The sequence below is a fragment of the Lissotriton helveticus genome, chromosome 7 (assembly GCF_964261635.1).
Source record: "Lissotriton helveticus chromosome 7, aLisHel1.1, whole genome shotgun sequence".
Lineage (NCBI taxonomy): Eukaryota > Metazoa > Chordata > Amphibia > Caudata > Salamandridae > Lissotriton > Lissotriton helveticus.
The window spans coordinates 1,455,076,353-1,455,097,140 of NC_136068.1; the positions used below are offsets into that span (position 1 = coordinate 1,455,076,353).

The 20,788-nt window shown below is 46.4% G+C and overlaps 1 protein-coding gene across 1 annotated transcript in view; it reads right to left on the reverse strand.

Annotated features, from left to right (window-relative positions):
• Window positions 1-3,965: 3,965 nt before the first annotated feature.
• LOC144770358 (uncharacterized protein ZSWIM9-like) overlaps window positions 3,966-20,788 on the reverse strand; it is an 85,310-nt gene continuing 68,487 nt past the window's right edge. The window contains exon 4 of the mRNA XM_078654823.1: window positions 3,966-7,617. Coding sequence (XP_078510949.1) covers window positions 6,249-7,617 — 1,369 coding nt within the window. The 3' untranslated portion in view covers window positions 3,966-6,248. The remainder of the gene's footprint in view (window positions 7,618-20,788) is intronic.

Here is a 20,788-nt window from a genome sequence, read left to right on the forward strand (position 1 = left end):
GGCTAGGGGCCCCTCTGAAATGTTACATATCCAGAATGATCAACCCTATACAATTGACACCCGAGGTCAAGTTCAGAGTAGTAACCTATACCGGCCCATTTCATGTACAGCACAAGATTGTGGTATGCCTCCTAATGTGCACTACTCCCCACAAGTGCTGGATTGTGCCCGGCATAGGAGTAATCTAAGCCCCCATGAAGGTATCACAGTTACGAAGACACAATCTGCAGGTTTAGGATCGGTTCCTGGAACTTAGCGGGATTGGAAAACAAAATAGTTTCAAGTGAATGGTCCTCTTTTATTGAAGAGTTTGATATTTTGTCTTTCCAAGAGACCTAGGCGGTAGAACAGGTATTTCGTCCTGGTTATATACATTTTTTACAAAAATGCGGAACAGGGAGAACGGGGTCGCCCCAAAGGAGGTTTAACAACATGGGTTAGGCAAAGTTTAAACTGTAAGCTGGATGAGATATATATATTCATTCCCAGGATATCCTTATTATTAGGGTTAGTACGTGTATATTTCCTGACTTTCTTTTAATCAATGTTTATTCTAGAGGCCTGCAAGGAGGGAAGGCCTCTAATACTATAGTGTTGCTTGATGATTTTTTAACCAACCACGGAGGTGGAAACCACATAATAGTGGCCGGTGAACCCCTGGATTTTCATGACATGTTTTTAACGGTAGAGGAGGATGATAAGTGGTCAATCCCTTCACTTCAGCTTGAGCCTATTAAGAGGTGGTCCGGCGCAGCACTACATTTAAAAGTTATGTGCCTGGAACATGGTTTCAGCGCGGCCAATGGCCGTTCCACATCAGATAAAAAGGGGTTGCCCACTTATGTTAGTGGCCTGCGTAATAGTCGCATAGACTATTTTCTTTTATCCATGGAGCTCTGGGTCTTTTTGATAGATATGAAGGTTCTTTCACGTCCGGAAAGTGACCATAATCCATTGCTCCTTTTTATGCAGGTGAGAAATCTCAATATTGGAGTAGTTTTGGAACCACAGGTAGATTACTTAGAAGTATTCCTAACAAATGACACTCGCCGGCTTAAATGGTCCAATGTGTCAAGCAAGGTTGACCAACTGAATCAGGTGAGTATTATGTTAGCTGAAGCTATAGTCACTCTTCAGGATGATAAAATGCACAGTTCCCTCTCACCTACTGTTGTACAGGTCCATGATACCCTTTTTAATAGTCTTAAAAAAAAAATTCTGCTAGATCTAAACATGCGAATACTTTCACTGCCCAGAAGGCTGCTGTTTGGTACAACTCTGCTTGTGGTACTGCTCACAAATTCTTAGCTGCTGCCATAAAAAGCAAGGATGGTGCTATGATACGTGAGAAAAGGATGGCCTATAAGGTCGTTCAATCTCAGGCCAAGAGGGACTGGGATGAAGACCACTGGAGGGATCTGCTAAAGTCTTGTAAGGGCAGAGACACGACTGCGTCCTGGCACTTAGTGAAGTGGGTGATCGGGGACCACAGTAATATTCCAACTAATCACGTGGCGCCCGATCAATGGGTTCTCCACTTTAAGGGCCAGTTTGCAAGCAGCCCAACAGATCAAGAGATCTTTGTGATGCCATCCTCTGTTCCTACAATATTCTCTACCAAAAAGGAAGTAGAAAATGCCCTCCTACTGGTTCCGAGAGGTAGAGCTCCGGGGCTAGATTGTATCCCTGCTGATTTATTTCTTCACGACGTTGATTCTTGGGCATTGTACATACAATTGTTATTAAATGCCATCGCTAAAGGCGCATCTCTGCCTAGCACATGAGAAGGAGACCAATCTAACCCTGGCAATTACAGGCCATAAGCCTGATTGACTGTATTCAAAAAGTTATTGCCAGCGTGGTGCTGGGCAGAATTCAGGAGTGGTTGGAGGTTGGAGTGGAGAAGTGTAGCTCAAATGGTTAGAGCGGCAGACCCTGATGCAGAAGTCTGGCCCGGGACCAGGGTTCAATACCCCCCTCAGCGGGTCTTGGGCTCGATTTCCTCGGACCCGATAAATCTCGCCTCGTGCCTATTCTAATCATGGGTCCCACTCTGTGACTCTGGGCAATAGCTTGCTTAAACTCCACAACGGACCCAAAAGCGCTGGGATGCCTGGTTTCACCCTGGGGGTGCCCAGGAGTGGACACTCACAGGGAAAACCAGGAAGGGTTCCTAAGTGGTATACGTACAGCGCCGGGACACTACCTTCGGGAAGTAGCTGTGCGCTCTATAAATATCGGTACATTTAAATATCCTCTCTAACCTACATACAGGGTTTCGGCAATCAATCAGCACTCTGGATCAGGTTTAAAAATGTATTTTAATATATTGGCGAACTGTCACCCTGGGGAAAGGTACCATTTATGCTGCCTTTGTTGACTTGAAGTCAGCGTTCGACTTGGTTCCGCGTCCTAAGTTGTTGTCTACCCTTCTGAAACTGGGCTTGCCGCTCGTGCTTTTGGCTCTTGTGGTCAAACTACATACTGGTAACTATTCCCAGGTTAGGTGGGACCCGGCAGGTCAGACTACTGGAAAGTTCCCGGCTGAGAAGAGGGTGAGACAGGGATGCGTCCTTGCACCCACCCTCCTTTCTATTTATATAAATGGGGATGTAAGTTATTTTAAAGATTATCCCACAGATGCTCCCTGTTTAGCTGGAAATAAGACCCCTCTATTAATGTTCGCCGACGACACTCTCATACTATCGAAAACCTGGCAGGGACTTCAACGTGCACTCACAAGATTCGAAGAGTTTTGTGAAGACCATGACCTTATTGTAAACGTTAATAAAACCAAGTACATGGTTCTGCACAACTCAAAAAAGTCATCGGTGAAGTTCGAATGAGGGAGGGGTCTTTGGAACAAACAGACATTCTCATATCTGGGGGGTACTAATCGATAGGAAATTGTGTTGGAAGGCACAATTAGATTGTCTCTCCGCCAAACACTCCCAACTTTCAGGAGTACTCCTTAGGGAACATAAACGATCATACACTAAACCAATAGCCCCAGTGCTTCAGATATATAATGTCAAAATTGGAGCTTCTATTTTATCTGGGGTGGAGTTGTGAGGACATGCAAATCTGGACAATCTAGTGTTGGGTCAGAACAAATTTCTGAGGGCCCTTATTGGTCTCCCCCAATCCACTCCAATAGTTCCTCTTCTTCTGGACCTGGGCTGTTATTCAATTAGGGATGTGGCCAGATATAGACTTTTAGCCTATTGGGTCACACCAGAACTCGCCCATTATGCCCAGGCCGTTTTAGAAGTGAGGGATCTTGATACCAATCATAAAATTGTATGGTTTATTGCCCTTAAAATCCTATTACGTGAACTAGGGTTGGAACACTTGTGGGCTACTCCTATGGGAAGTGTTTTCCCCAGTAAAACTGAGTTGAAGGTAGCCTTTTGGAATCAGGTTAACATGTAGCGGTTTGCATCTTGTTTAAATGGTTCTCTGACAAAGGCTTTTATCGAATTAAAACATGAAACTAAACTGGAGGGTTACTGGGACCTTATTACGTCAACCCGAGACAGGAAGTTATTCCATCAGTTTAGGGTAGGTTCTCTACCTTTGCACTCTTTTACCTCCAAATGGTGTATTACAAATTCTAGTGTTTGTCCCTTTTGCCCCGATGTAAGTGAAACTGTGGCTCATGTTTTCTTTGTCACGCATACACTATACCTAGATGGACATGGCTTAAACCTATATGTGATAATATGGGCACTAGATCTAGTCGTGAGGCCTTCAGAATCTTAAAAACTTCTGTTGAAGCTCGATAGTGGTTGCAACCGTTAAGTTCTTGGGTTGGGTGTGGGTGATTCATGTAACCACTTATGTTATTGATTTCTTCTCATTCTGCAAAATTCCATCGTTTATGAATTTTACTGATACGTGGCTTAATCTGCCCATATTTTTTAAATGTAGCTTATATCTATTTGTAAGTTTAAATCATGGACCTATTTTTTAAAGTCCTTTTAAATTTCTATTTATTCAATGATTCAATTGTCGTTTCCGGGGAGTCATTTGTACATCAAGTTCTTTGTTATACATAACGTGTTATCGTCACTTGTCCATTTGGTATATGTTGTTTAACTTTTGTTTTTTTTTAACAAACCGAAATAAAGTTTATAAACTGAAAAACTGAAACATACTATTGATCAACCAAATTAATAGTCCAGGCTCACTCTGGGAGTCAGTAAGCAGCTGAAAATTCATTTGAAGCTAAGCCCACAAGCTGCTGTCACAATAGATACCATTCCGCTCCTGCTGCCCTTAGACCACCATTTATCAACCAAAGATACATTCTCAGAAGAAGAACGTGCATGAAGAAACATATATATCATTAAGCTTAAAGGGCAGTGAGTATGGACAGATATGCACATGTCTATCTCCCAGATAATTTCAAAAACTAGATTCTGGCAGCAAGGTAAATAAAAACCCATAACATGCAACCAAGCACTGGCATGGCGAGAAGTCAACAACTTCCATAAGATCAACAGAAGGCATCCCAAGAAGAAAAAAAAAAGTTCCAAAGACTTAAGGTGAACCAGAGAAGCTATTTCACAACTGCCTCCAAACATGGAATTTCTGCTATTGCTCATACAAAAAAAAATATAACTTCGTTATATAGGTTTACCAGCAAGGAACAACCAACCACTGCCTCTGCCATACCCATTCTCCTCAACTTGAAAGCAAAAGCCTGATTAAAACAATTTTCATTTGTTGTTTATTCTTGAACCACACATGGGTCCTTCGTGGCCAACCTTTTGTGCGCCATAACTGCCCTTTGTGTAATTTTATTTGTGTGCTTACGAAGCTGCAAAGTTCTATAATTACTATACAGCGATAACAGTGTTTGACAACACAAGTAAAGAATATTTTAATTTTGTTTTATACTGAATAACCTTGTTTGCAAATCATCATACCATAACCTTCTATCTCACAACAATTCAAAGCTAAAAAGAAAAAACTTCAATTTTGGCTTTAGAAAGGAGGACTAGTGATTAATCTCAACTCACCTTTAATCCAGATAACAAGGCATCAAACTACAAGGACACTTTTAGATCCAGTACTTTTAGAGCAGTACTTCCTAGTGAGGGACTGTGGAAGAGGCATTGGTCAGGGAGAATTACAATTTGAGTACTTAACACAATGATACTCTCTCCAGTCATGATATCTGAAAGCTATCTGCTACTTAGCGCATACTGCCAACAATGACTCGGGTACTACACTACTGCCTCAGAAAGTGCATCTGCAGCACAGCAACAAAATGGCTCCCTGCTGCAGCCTTGGTGTCCACCACCCCTACAACATACTGCTTTCTATAGCCGCATTATCACCCAAGAAGCCCCTGACAGACTTCCACAATACAAAACCTATATGCGACCAGCAGGCCCATCACCTTGAGCAATAGGGACAGATACCTCTTAGCAAATCAATCACAAGGTATCTTCCCCGTGTCCTAGCTGAGAAGGTAGTGGTAAATGTGAGACCGGTGCTACAGACTGGTGGCATGGCCTCCATGTTGGTCAAATCACAACCTTCATAAAACTATAATTCTCCCGAACTACTCCACTCACTCTCCAAGACCTGAATATTTATATTCTCAGGCATTCTTTAGGAATTTGGTAGCAGCATTAACAGCATGTCTTTCTAATCGGTTTCTGAGCTGAATAGAGCATTGTGTGCCTATCAGTTTCATTAGGTATCTTCCTTGGTGTATTTAGTTTGCATTATTTCAAGGTTATAACATGGGTTATTCTCCACATACACCAATGTGTAATGGTAGTGTCTTCTTTATGCTATCAGTCAAAGAGATATTAGGGAGCTTTGTCATGCGTCACAGTGGAATAGTTAACCACTAGAAGGGGAAACAGATCATTAAGGGTTCTATTAAAACAGAAGTGGTAAAAAGACTGACCACACTCAAAACATGATGACGTTTAGGCCAGTTTAGCCACATACTCCATAGTTTGCAATCAAACACAAATATAGTATTCCTAGTCCCAAACTGCAGAGTACAACATCTTGCAGAACACCATGTACTATCATGCTCTATTTGGGCAACAGCAGTCTTCTCAAATTGGGTAGATCTTTCAGACGCACTTAATACTTCCTGTTTTTGAAAGATCTTCTTCTGCTGCTGAGAAGTTTCTCAATCAGTGCTTCACTCTGATACCGATACTTGAACTTGCATTGTAAGTTCACAGAGGTTTGCAATTACCAGCTAAAATTCCTCATGACTAGTGACTCTTTAGCAAGACAGTCGTGTTCTTTTTGAGAAGCTGCATGTCAAATAAAGGACTTTTGGTTCGGAGACGGGTGGCAAAAAGGTGTCGACAGGGCAGGAGGCTGGAGGTATGGATAGTACAGTTGCAAGAGGTCAAGCTGTGGTCCATGAAGAATTCAGAGACACCATCGTTCAATGTAATGCCTTCCTTAGCCTCTGTGATGGTGTAAGCACTGTGCCGGGCAAATCCAAGCTCTTCTTCAATCAGACTGGCTGGCTCTGGTTTACAGATGGCATGGTAGCGTGTGGCCACCTCATCCTCAGTAAGGCTTTCATTCTCCCCTTTGGGGTTGTGCATAAGCACCAGGACTAAGACACAATGAGCTACTGTCGAGGAAGACTTGAGGGCCAGTTTCAGTTTCTGCTGGTGTTCTGTGATCAATTCACTGCAATTAACTTTCTTTGTGTTCCTGGGAGCCCAAAGCGGCACCCACATCTCATGACATGAGTGCCAATGCTCCCTGAAGTAATTCATAAAGGACTTTGGCAGCATGGCATCCATATTTTTCACTGCCTGGTTGTAGGCATTTTGTGAGGTGGCCGACGTCAGCTCCACAAAAAGAGGCCAAATCTTCTCAACTTCTGTGGACCCCATCTCTTGTGCCTTCAGCAAGAGTAGGCGTTCAACTTGGGCTTGGCAGATCTGGACCTTGGCATGTGGCAGCAAATCTCTTACCACAGCTTTGTCCTCCATTGCAACACCAAGTATCAAGCATGTCACTTTAAGCTTCATATCTGGCACACTTTGTACTAGTGACACCAGGGTGAAGCGTAGCAGGTCAGGCATCTCTCGTGTCAAGCAGTAAGCACATTCCCGTCCCTGGCCCTTAGAATCTATACAAAGAACAGTGTAGAGATCGAAGTCATCGTTCACATGCATCATTCGGTCAAAGATGAGTGTGAAGGGGTACCTCTGGCAGAGAGACTTCATTACAGAGGTGAGAAAGAAGATGGTCTTGATGACGACTTGGTCATCCATGAACACTAACTTGACTTTGGCTCCAGGGTCATTAGTGAAGAGGGCATCTAAAGAATGGAGGGTTTCCAAGACACCATTGTCTCGGTTTTTGCAGTAGGACACTAAACGTTTGACTTCTTCTCCACAGATAAATTGCTTAGAGATCTTGTTAGTGGTGCGTACAGGTAGGCAGGAATTTGCAAGCAGGTATCCCTTCTTGAAGTAGTAGTCAAACTCAATGGGGCACAGCACGTGGTTGTGGGTCAAGTGGCATTCAGTGATAAGGAGACAGTCTTTGTTTTCACTCATCCGGAGGACAATGTGGGCCTTGCAGCCAGTAATCATCTTTGGGTCTTTCTTATTCCTGGAAGGAGATCAGGAAAAAGAAGTCAGTTATCTTACATAATCTTCCCAAGGCAACTCAACATTTCAGAACTGGAAGCAAGTACCAAAACACAGACCTAAGCCCCTTTGATCAACATCATCAGCACAATTTGCTCATCATAATTCTTTGTATTTAAAGGTACTCAACAGTGCTATCCCAGATCAATATTGTATGGCTACTTTTATGACTAGCAGTAACAGTCAACTTTGTTCTTGCTTTCCGTTGCCACCTCCACACAAAACTCCCCAAAATAAACTTTTACAGTCCTACACCCTCTGCAAAAGGATGACTGTTGTTTAATGCATCAACCTCAGGTGCTTTATTATTGAACAATCACTGAGAGATGGACAATGCCTTTTCACTCTAGGTCTGTACAGCTAAAGCTTTACTGGGTAACTAAAGATACAAGAGAAGAGGACAAAGGAGAGCAAAAAGACCATATTACGTTTGTACAATCGTTTGTTCTATACCTCAATCCACACATGTACACATCATCTGGGGGTGACCAAATAAAATAATTCATGAGCTGTCGGGTCTCTAACCCTGTAAGAAAGTCCTATTTTTAAGTACATCCTTTCAGATGTCTGATTTGCATCATCCACTACAAACACAAAAAGGCCTTTAACTAATGTATTCCATCCGACAATTTCAGACATTCATATTACCTTTTCAGATGGCCAGATAATATGATGTGCCAAAACAATAACTATGTGGAATATGCAACTTCATATAAAGACCAAGTTAGAACCCAGTTCACAAATGCCAGACTGTTTAACATTTTCATGAGTGATGCAGAAGAGAGTCCTTAATTGGATGATCAGTTACTTACATTTATCACAACTAATATAGTTATCCTGTGCTATCAATACCTTATTTGCCTCCAAGTACATAAAAACATCTGTCCTTCTTTGGGCCACCAGATACAGTTATATTTGAACACCATGGACATATAGAATATTTACTGATAAATGCACCAGACATATTTATTTTCATGCTTTGTTGTTCTGGATGGACACACTGAAGTGCTAATTGAATTAAGTTAATCTAAGGTCCTAGCATGAGGATATGGACGTATAATCACACGGCATGGCAGGGGATAGTAGGTGTGAGCCCAATTATGCCAACCTCATTGTGGGCTGGCATGAAAATCGTTGTACTTGGAATTGTGGTAAGGATGAGATCACGATCATGTGGCATGGACCAGATGTGCACACTGACATTCAGCACCCTACATATAAAAACATTATTCCAAAGGGAAACCATAGACCTCATCAAACAAAAATGTAGCTTCATATCGATTTTTTTAGACATTCAATTTCAAACTAATGAATACTAGGTGCCAAAAAGGCTGTAGCAAAGGGTTACTGGAATTGTGGAGTGTGTTTCAGAAGCTCACTGTGGAAAAATATTTTCAACTAATCATTAGGCTGTGTTTCATCAATCAGTACTCCACTAAACCTAGTGTTTGAAGTTTTATGTAAGCAAACAAGAGTACGTAAGCATTAAATGTGGCTAGAAATGCAAAATAACGATTGATCTTGAGGGTCACAAGGATGTGTGACGAAAGCATAACCACATCAAAAGAGCATGCTCCGATCAGATAAATGATGCATGTCACACTTACCTTCAGGAGGGATTTCCCATGCACGGGAGCTACCAAAGAGTGCCTTGGAAGGAGCTGGTGAGGCTCACAGAGGAACAAAGGTGCAGCCTTGACCGTCCTTTTGAGGTGGGTGAATTCAAAGATGCTGCGAGGTGAAATGCTGGAAACAGATGGTTTGCCAGCAGAGCTGTGCCAGGCCCTACCCAATTCACTCTCTGAGACGCTCCTAGGGGTATTTATGGAGACACTGGAGAGGGGAGTGATCCCTGACACTATGAGGGAATCGGTGATGGTTCTGATTCTCAACAGGAAAGGGGCCCAACGCAACTTATCTCTTATAGGCCATTATCCATGCTAAATGTGGATGTTAAGCTCCTATGCAAGGTACAGGAGAATAGGCTGCTGCTGGTCCACCCCAACAACACAGGTTTTACCCCAGGAACGATTACAATGTACAATATTAGGCAGTTGTCTCATGTCCTGCACTAGGCTGCAGACTCGGGCGGACCTGGCATTGGCCACGTTGGACTTGGAGCGTGCTTTTGACACGCTGGGCTGGAGCTATATGTGGGCAATTATGCACCATATGGGGTTCAGTCCGGGGTTTATTTAGTGGGTTAAGTTATTGTATACTAAACCGGAGGTGAGTCCACCCTGGTCATTTAATATCTAAACCTTCGCCTGTGGGAAGGGGGACTAGGCAGGGTCGCCCCTTATTCCGGTGCTCTTTGCGCTAGCGGTGTAACCCCTGGCCTGCCATTTTTGTGAGTCCCTAGAACCGTTGGGCATATGGGCAGTGAACACTGTCCACGTAGCCTCTATGTAGGCGAATGATACATTGATTTATCTTCGAGACCCGGTGCATTTGGTGCCCCTGTAGTAAAAGGTGCTATAGGAAATTGTTGAGGTGTCTGGGCTAAGGACCTTCAAATAAAAATCTAAATTGTTCCCTCTGGGTTGATTGGGAAGAGGGGAAGCCCCCCTGCCAGAAGGACTTGGGCTCAGCTAGGTATGTGATACGTTACGCTATTTGGCAATATGGCTGACCTGGGACTACCAGGAGAGGTACAACTTGAATGTGGGAAGGGTGATAGATGGGTTGACCAGGTCTGATGATTTATGGAAGATGCTCCTGCTGTCCCTGATGGGGAGGGGGGCCCCTAACTAAGACGGTGTTCCTGCCACAGTGTTTGTATGTCCAACAAAAAGTAACGTGTCTGGCCCCGGCGGTGACATTTGCTCAGCTAGATAGGTTGTTGACGGACTTGGCATGGGCTGGCAGGAGGAGCCAGGTGTATTTGTCCACGCTGAAACTTCTAATGTTCGCAGGTGGGATGAGGGTGCCAGATTTGTTCCTATACTATGCTGGAATGCAACTGCAACCTACAGTATATAGACTTGATGATGGCCCGAACTGGGAAAAAGCCCTCCTGGCAGACACACATGGTCGATACACACTCCTGGAGTTGTTCTTCATGGGGAGGGATATTCGAGGGAGCTCACGTACTTAATCCGGCAAGGGGCGACGACGAGGTTTAAAGTGGTTATTAAGGTCTTCCACAGGGCCCCCTTCGCACAGAATCTCCCTTTGTCGGTGCGGAGGCCCTTTTACAAGATGATTAAGGTCCTTTCATGTCCGGTATGGCGGAAGGGGGATGAAGGAGGGTCTGGGATCTGTTCAACAACCAATTTGTATGTTTCGCCCAAGCGCTGTTTGGGGTGGGACAGTTCCCTTTTTTTTCCGGGATGGTACAGAGGGCATGAACAATATGGCCCTCATTTCCCACCAAGCCGCAGGAGCACGTCACAATGCAGCAGCTATTTGAACTGGTTGGGTGTAGGCAGTTGATAACTCAACTGAATGTCGCCTTGGTGGCAGACAGAGTGGGAACTATGGAACGAGCATGGGAGTGGTGGGAATGAGATTGCTCTGAAGACCTGAGGTTGACGGACTGGAGCAAAGCCTGTGCCCAGGTTAAACAGGTGCCACCTAATGCCCCATTTAAGATTATACATTCCCGCTATTTACGCAGGATGTACATTAAAACAAAGTAGCTTTCTAAAATATATCAGCAGTCTCTAAAATATATCTGGAGTCTACGGTGGCATGTAGGCGATGTGGCCATATCGCAGGGAACTTTTTACACATGACTTTGGGGGTGTGGGGGTGTGGGGGGTCCACATACAGTGGCGTTCTGGAGGGAGGCAGTACTGCACTTGACAAGAATTACGGGACTGACACATGAGGGGTTGGTGAAATTGTGCCTCTTGGGCATTGTGAATGCCGAAGAGACAGCAGGCAAAGATGGAAGCCAGGATGTTTGCATTGGGAGTGGTGTTGGCGAGGTGTTGTATAGCTTATTCACTGGGTGGTGGCAAGACCCACAGTGGTGAAAATGTTTTTTGTTTAAATTTGTTAATTGGGTTTTTACATTCGTTATTGCTTCTTGACTTTGTACAACATATCAATGCATGAAAACAGTTACATGTGGGTGTGAAGTACTTGTGATCGTCAACATACATTTAGTTATTTCACAATGGTAGGGCTGTTGAGTCAGTGGTAAGAGACTGTTAGGGAGGAGTCTTCTCGTTGTTCCGAATTCATCAGCGACTCTGTCTCATGTTCGGGTGAGCTGTTCACCTATGGGCGTGTATGAGTGTTTCGCTGTTGTGTAGACTTCCCGATGTGGTCATGTCTATTCTTGCCTAAATGCGTTCCCAACAAACTGTTGGCGGAGTTATCCACCACCGCAAACTTGCGAACTGTCAACAGTTGGGGTAAACTGTGGGGGAAAAGAGGGAGGGGGGCTAAAGGAGCTAATACCTATAGGATCGATAGTGTCTATGGGGACTTTCCTTTTGCGATGTGTGGAGACGAGGTAATATGTGCGTGGAGGGGGAGGGTCGGGATGTGAGCCTCATTCGCGCGGTGTTCCGTGTACACTAGGCGGAGGGGACTCCTTGCGTATCGTCTACCCAGGGCTGGTTCTGGAGTGGCGGGTTCTCTCGCGGTGTTGCTGTGTCGTAGCTGGGAGGGGCCAGCGGGGTCTGGGAGTCTGCAGGTGTCCTCAGTAGGTTTGTTTCTTGCGTGAATGTATGTAGTAATTGCACCCATTCTAAGGAGATAGGATGCTTACGAGTCTCTTTTATCTCTTCCTCCCTCAGAGTCTCTTCCTCTGCCTTCCCCATTTTTTCACAGCTCCTATCCAGGCTGCTTCTGTGCATGGCTATTCCCCTTTTCGCTAGTAGTATGTCCAGAGACATAAAGCGGTAATGTACTTTTTCGGTCCTCTTCCTGGGGAAAATCACGAGAGCACATGCTTCCCAAATGGACAAGTCACAATGCCAGTTGTGGTCCTGAGCATCCGATGGATCCTGTCCCAATAATTGTGGATAATAAGGCAGTCCCAGAACATGTTTGAAGTCTGCTTCGGGGGTTTGACATCGGGGGCATGCAAAGGGCGTGTCTGGGTAGAACTGTTCCATTCTTTATCATTGACTACTCTTCCTATGTCAGTTTCCCATTTTTGACGCAGGGGCTGCAGGGAGGGTAGAATTAACTCCTGTACAGCTTTGTAAAGCCACGTGACCAGATGTCGCCCCACTCCCATGTGTACAATAGCGTGTATCACTAGGTGTGTCGGGGGTTCCCCTTCTTTTGGGTTCCAGTACCGGCGGCTACTGTCTAGGAGTTGTCTGTGGGTCCAAATTGTCCAGGAGGGAGGTCGTATTGTTCGGTCATCTGGGCATATGTTTTGAGTTGGCCTTCCTCAAACAGGGACTCTACCTCCGTGACTGCCCGTTCGGACCATACTTGGAGTGTGCTTGCTGTGTAGTATTTCTCTGCGGAAACCCACCAGTGGGAGTAGGGGTGAGTACGGAGGTCTACGCTTAGACCTGCGATGTATTCTTAGCATACAAGTGCGGGCTATAGACACCTGCAGCAGCAGAGTACGCATGGACTTAGTGCCCGGTAGCAACAACCTACGGATTGTTGGCAGTGGTGTATGGCCCTCTGTGGTGGTGGTGGTCTCCCCTGTATGGCGCCCTGCCTTCCAGTATGACAGCCACTGTAGCTGGGCCGCTAGGAAGTATGCCTCGAATGATGGTGCTCCCAATCCTCCCTCTGTTGTGGGGAAGTATAATTTTGATAGCACCACCCTGTGTCGGCTTCCTCCTCAGATCAGCTCGGTGAGAAGGATTTCTAGCTCCTTAAAGGAGGAACGTGGCAGTATAACCGGGAGGTTAGTGAAGTGGTATAGTAGTCGAGGGACCATTATCATTTTCGCCAGCACCACTCGTCCTATTGGGGTTAGGAGCAATGTTTTCCAGAATCCCACGGCCGATCTAATCCCTGCCAACGTCTCACGATGGTTCTCTTCATATAGGTCCTCGGGGGTATGGTACATCCTCACTCCCAGATATCTGGGAGCCTCAGCATAATGGCCTGATCTGCACTTGGAATGGGGCTAACTGAGGGCTCAGCGGGTATATTGTGGATTTCTCCCAGTTCACTTTGAGGCCCGAGGCGTTCGCGAAGTCTACAAGCGCCTTCCATATAGATGCCAGATCTTGGGTGGCATCACGAACATAGATTAATAGGTCATCTGCGTATAGCGACACGCAGTGCATTGTGCCTGCTAGAGGAATTCCCATCTCTTCACCCTCTTGTCTCAGGCGTATTGCCAGGGGTTCCACTGCCAAGGCGAATAGGAGAGGAGACAGCGGGCAACCCTGTATGGTCCCCCTTTCTACTGCAAACCCCGGTGAGATGTATTTGCCTATTCTGACTTGAGAGGTGAGGTGTGTGTAAAGGAGTTTTGTGTATGCTATCAGGACCGGTCCAATGTTAATTTTTCTGAGGACCTCGAATAAATACGGCCATAGTAGTGTATCGAATGCCTTTTCGAGATCTAATAATAAACACACCGCTTTGGGGAACTGCATACCCGTCATGTCTTGTATGTGAAAGAGCCTACGTAAGTTTTGCGATGTGTTACACCGCTGGATGAATGGTACCAGAATTTGGGAGAATCTTTATGCCAATATTTTGCCTAGTAACTTACAGTATGCGCTGAGAAGGGTAATTGGTCTGTAGGAAGAGGGGAGCGTGGGATCTCTATGAGGGTTTAGGAATGTGACTATGATAGATTCCCTAAGGGACCCTGGGAGTTCACCTCTATCTAGTGCGTAATTTGTACATAGTGACCATATGCGGGGTCAATTGGGCTGAGAACGTGCTATAATCTTCAAGTCAGCCAAAGCCATCCATTCCAGGCACCTTGTTCCGCGCCAGCGCTCGGATCGCTTGCGTTACATCCGCAGATATAATCTTTTCCAACTCTTTTTTGTCCGCTTGTGGGACCGGAGGTAGAGGTAATGAATGCAGAAATCCAGTGGCAGCTTGAGGATCACTCTGCCTTGGGGCTTAGTAGATGTATAGAATAATAATTGCGGCAGATGTGCAAGATGTTGGGTTGTGAGTGCCGGAGCGTGCCTGTCTGGTCTCTTACCTCTGATTGGTTTCACCTCTGGGTCCCGTTTGGCTAGCCAGGCCAGGAGTGTTTCTCCCCTATTGCCCTCCCGATGAACCCTGGTGGCATAAACCCTAAAATTATACTTGCGTAGGTCCCTCAACATTTCCGCGTAAGCGGTCTTGGCCATGGCCACTTGTTCGGAGGTGGCCTCGCCTCTGTCCGCTTTTTTCGAGAGGTCTGCTAAGGTGTGCTCTGCCCCATGTAGCGCCTTTTCTAGTATTCTGCGCACCCCTACTATTTGCTGTATACAATGCCCCCTCGCTACTACCTTGCATGCATCCCATTCGACCAACCGAGATGTTGCCGTTCCCGCGTTCAATGTGAAGTGTTCCTGAATATGGTCCCCGTGTTCCTGCCTGAATACCTGATCTGTGAGGCATTCTCGCTGTAATTTCCAGGTGGGTATGGGGGGTGAGGTGGTGAAGTGCGTCATGATCAGATAGCACCCGTCCTAGATAATCCGAGTGTTGTACTTTGGGATGTAGGGTAGCAGAGCATAAAAATCTGTCAAGGCGCACTCGTAGATTATGTGGAATGGAGTGAAAAGAGTATAGTTTGGTGGTGGGGTTTCGTGCTCTCCACGCGTCTGTCAGTGTCCAGGGTTTCACCCATATATTAAAGAGTTCTGTTTGCCTGTATGCTGGTGAATGTGCTGGTGGGGGGTGGGATCTGTCCAGTTTAGTGTCTAGGGTGCAATTGTAATCGCCGCCAAGTATCCACGGGGTGAGCGTGTGATGGGATAACAGTCCTGTGAGGCGACTCCAAAATGTGGCCTGCTTTACGTTAGGAGCATATATACTCCCTATCAGTATGGTTTGCCCTTCTAATAATCCCTCTATCATTGTGTATCACCCTTCCTTATCTACTATTCGTGTCTATTCTTTAAAGGGGGTTCCTGGTCTAATCCAGACTAGAGTACCCCTGGCGAACGCCGAATAGGTTATGGAGCAAATGGTACCTCTCCATTTTTTACGCAGGCGTGCTACCTCCGTCGCTGTCAGATGGGTCTCCTGCAGGAGGGCTATGTGTGCTTGCTGTCTCTTTATGTAGGCATATACTGCATAGCGTTTGCTCACCGTATGCATGCCCGAACATTTAATGTAATAAGTTTGACGTCAGTAATAGGGAGTCTCGCGGTCATGTCTGCAGTTGTCTGTGTAGAGGTGGCTTACCCGCTATTCTAGGCCGCCCTCGAGGTCCCTCCTGGTAGTAAAGTCGCCCTCCACGTACCTTGTGTCGCCTCGCCCTTTCGCTCCTGTAGGGGTTCTAGGGGAATTATCTAAAAGGGGGAACCTATAACCAAACTTCGGGAAACATTCCCAACTAGAGGGGCCTATTGCTCGAAACAACAAGTCCAAACTGTACATCTCGTACTGTTTCTAGTTCGTTACGTGAGGGGGTGACTAGGCTTCGTCATTGGGGGCAGTGCCGTAGCTGCCCACTCCATGGGTGTAGAATTGTGGATGCCTGCTGATGTCTGTACTTCTATGCCGACCGACAGGTCACTCAGCGGCAGACGTCGCCGCTGGATGTTCTGGTTGCTGTTGTGATGTGTCCTCTTGAATCTTGTGTCTGACGGGGTGGTGTGGACCAAGGGGGAGGGGCCTCCCTCTACCCCGTCCCCTATGTATTGTCCCAGTTCATCGTGATTGTCATATCAGTGTTTCGGCTGTTTGTGGGGTCAGTAGTGGTGGTGTGACCGAGCAGTCATGGGAGGTTTGCGCATCGCTGATTTCCTCTACTGACGTGAAGAGGGGTGGGCCACGTTCTCCATCTGAACTTCCTCCTGTCCGCCGTGTCACTGCCGCTGCTTTTAAGGCTCTTCTACGCTCCGCTATGATTTGTTCCAGGTCAGGGGAACTCCTGGTGTTGGCGACCGATTGGTGACTCAGCTGCGTGAGAACGATTTGTTTATGCTGCTATCTTCGCCCACTGTGGGGTCGCTGGTTGTGTGGTTCTGCGTTCGGTCAGTTCTCCTATGTGTTGTTCCACCCAGTCCCTTGCATCTGCCGGATCCGCGAAGAAGTGTGTGGATCCCCCGTGGATGATCTTGAGGCGAGCCGGGTATAGGAGTGCATATTGCATGTTTTTTTGGTGTAAGGTGCGTTTCACCGCAAGAAATGTGGCTCGTTGTCTCTGAACTGCTTGGGAGTAGTCCGGGAACAGCATGACTTCTTTGTCCTCGACTCTGAGTGTTCTCGCCTGCCTCGCTGCTCGCAGAACTGCATCTCTTTCTTGATAGTGAAGCAGTTTTAGCAGGAACAGTCTGGGTGGAGAACCTTGAGGTGGCTTCCGGGCCGGGACCCTGTGCGCTCTCTCTACTGAGAAAAATGGCACTAGGTTTTTTGCTGGGGTGAAAGTTTTCCATGTTTCCACATACTGAATGGGGTCAGCCTCCTCAACTTCCTCCGGCAGATTTAGAACTTGGATGTTGCTCCGGTGGGAGTGCCCCTCCAGGTCATCTGTCTTGCGTTCTAGGAATTTAACTTTGGTCTGTAAATCTTTGATGGCCACATGATGCGATTGGATTTGTGGTTTCACTGTTTGTAGTGTTCTTTCTCCCTGCTTGACTATCTGCCAGTTTTCTATGGTTATCCCGCAGCAGGTTGAGGTCCGCGGCGAGTTCGCCAAATTTGCACTCCATGGTAATCCGGGACTGCTCTATTGCCGCTAGGACTTTGTCTATTTTAGCGGACATGGAGTCCGATTGCGGGGGTTCTCCCTTCTGCTTCACCTCAGAGGGACCCAGGGAGGGTGGTTTCCCTGCCGCTGGGCCTGGCGTTGCGCTGGCAATCCGTTGTCTTCCCATGTACGTCTCGGTCGTGTGTTGGTCACTTGCTGCGCTTTCTATGCAGCGACACTGATGGTCTCTCTAGGGGTAATCCGGTCCGTATATCCCTCCTCCCCTTATGAATCTTGCTGTTAATGGGCTGCGAGGCCACCTCAGTAAACACTCGGTTGTGGGCGATGACCACCGTCAAAGGTAATCGGGGAGGAGCAGTATTGGCTCATTAAGATTGCTCCCAGCGCCGCAGGGGCTGTGATATGGTAGACTTCAGAGATGCTGCATTAGGGAGGGGGGGGGATTATTCTGCTGAGGGCGCCGGCGAGAACCTTCTTGTGGTCCCTCCCGCTGTCTCTGAATTGCTTCCAGATGTATCAAGGGGACTCACCACGATGGGTGTGTGTCACTTCAGTCCTTTACTGGGTCTTGTTATTCCCGGGCCAGGTCCCTGGGTTTAGGGGTGTCTAGTGAAGTCCGTAGCGTCCTGCAGGCGTCCCTCTGCCACACCTTCCCTGTCCTTCCCCGGCTGATGCCGTGTTGCTGTACTTGCAAGGTCCGAGATCGTGCTGGGGGACTCTGGCTCACAGTTTCTATCGACCCACGCAGTGATGGCTCCTGGGTCTGACTTTGTTCTCACGCAGTGTACCTTTGTGGCAGTTGAGGGCCACCTAACTGAATAGAGGGTAGACCAGGGTAATTGATCCTGCTTGTGCTGCCGATGTCTCAGGGCTTACGTTCCTAGTGCTCCAGGGGCAAACAAGATATTCCCCCCGTTACCCCGCCGTCATTAGTGAGCAGGTCCCATCATTTTGGTCTCGGATGGGGATCGTCCTACTGGACTCGTGGCACTGTCTGCCTATTATTGCAGTATTATACTTCTACCTGTATTTTGAACATTTGTAATGCACAGATTGCTACCTCATTATATTTTGGTTGCTAACTAATGAACATTTGCAATGCACAGATTGCTACCTCATATTTTGGTTGCTAACTAATGTCACTTTTGATTTTTGATTTATGTAAATTGTTGTTTGCATTTGTACTCTGTTCTTATATTCTATCAGTAGTATACTTTCACTTGTATTCTGCACTATTCTGCACATTTCCGCAACTTGCACCCATTCCCACATTTCTCTCCTTGTGAAAGAATGTCTACCTATTATTGCAGTATTATACTTCTACCTGTATTTTGAACATTTGTAATGCACAGATTGCTATCTCATATTTTGGTTGCTAACTAATGTCACTTTTGATTTTTGATTCATGTAAATTGTTGTTTGCATTTGTATTCTGTTTTTATATTGTATCAGTAGTATACTTTCACTGTATTCTGCACTATTCTGCACATTTCCGCAACCTGCACCCATTCCCACTTTTCTCTCCTTCTATGCACCGACTGCTACCTCATATATCATATACTTCTACTGTATTCTGCACTATTCTGCACAGTTCTGCAACCTGCATCCATTCTCACTCTTCTCTCCTGTAATGCACCGACTGCTACCTCATATTTCTGGTTGCTCATTAGTGTCACTTCTGCCCCCTAGGGTCACTTTTGATCCATGTAACTTGTTGTTTTGCATCTGTATCTTGTCCCAGTATTATACTTCTATCTGAAGTATTATACTTCACTTTTGTACTTTGTAACTTACTCTATGTATTTGCTCTACTGCACACTCTTATATTTGGGTTATGCTGGTTGATCACTAGTGCCACTTTTGTACTTTGTAACTTACTGTATGTATTTGTTTTTCTGCACACTCTTATATTTGGGTTATGCTGGTTGATCACTAGCACCACTTCTGTACTTTGTAACTTACTGTATGTATTTGTTTTTCTACACATGCGTACCACTATAGTGCATTCTCCCATACCCACCTAAACCACCATCCTAACATGGATCCTATCGGCAATCACACATATAAAATCAACTACCCACTGACACTCACCAAAAAAGCCGCTAAACGCTTTAAACACAACTTCCTTAGGTCACACCCTGAAACCCCCTTTGCTGACACCTACTTCTCACCGGTCAATGGATCCCTGAACACCGATATCATCTTCCACACCACACGCAGAGCTCAATGGAGAAAAGCGTTCCTCACCTTACTCACCGTCTCCTCCACCAGGAAATCCGCTCACAGCCTAACTCTCTCCATCACACCATCCCAACTCTTTCCAGGCAGAGCCACCATCACGATTTACAATAACGGGATTGTCCTATCTCAATCCACAGACAGGAACCTGGAACTACTAGACAACTTGTTCCCCACTTTCAAAGAGCACCTCTCCAATTCGCGGACCAACACTCATATCTCCTCCAGTCCCACCAACCATGACCTCACAGCTCCCACCACCCACAACCCTTCCAACCTATTTCAGCGCCAGTTAGCTACTACATACTCCTCAATCAGGGACACACCTACCACCCCTGACCTCTCATCTCCCACCCACAACTCCTCTATCCCAGTTCAGCACCAGGCAGTTGCCATACACGCCTCAAACACAGACACAGATCGCTCCCCCTCATACACCACTCACACCCCCACCCCCTCTACCAACCCTCAGACCTCCACACATACCATCAACACTCCTCTCACACCTACAGCTGTCATTAACACTCCTCTCACCCCCGACAGCACAGCTCCCACCCACAACACACCTAACCCAGTTCTGCACCAGAACGACGCGCACATCGACAAATCACTCCCTTTATCCCCCCCATTCTCAGTCCCCATTACCCTCTAACTAACTACGCAGAACACACCTCCTCTCTTAATTTAACTCCCCCTCCCCACAACAGGACCATCTCCAATCCCATTTCCCCTCCTACTCTCAGCCCCCATTACCCTTCCTGCACCCCCACCACTACTATCAGTCTCCCAGCCTACACCTTGACCCCCCCGCCTACCATCAATGCCCCCACTCATATCACCAACCTCCTCCCTACCTCATCCACAACCCTCCCGCCCAAAACCTCTCTCTTCCCTAACACCATCCCATACACTAACACAACGCAGCCCTGCTCGAACACCAGCCCACCAGAACTCTCCCACCTGCACGCGAATTCCCTGGTCAGTCATTCACCTTTGACTGCCACCCCCACCTCCACCACCTGCCCCACGAGGGACAACATCATGGCCACCCTCACTCAGATCAAAGAAGACATACACATCAAAGAACTACTCTCCACACACCCCATACACCCCTCACCCACCTCCTCCT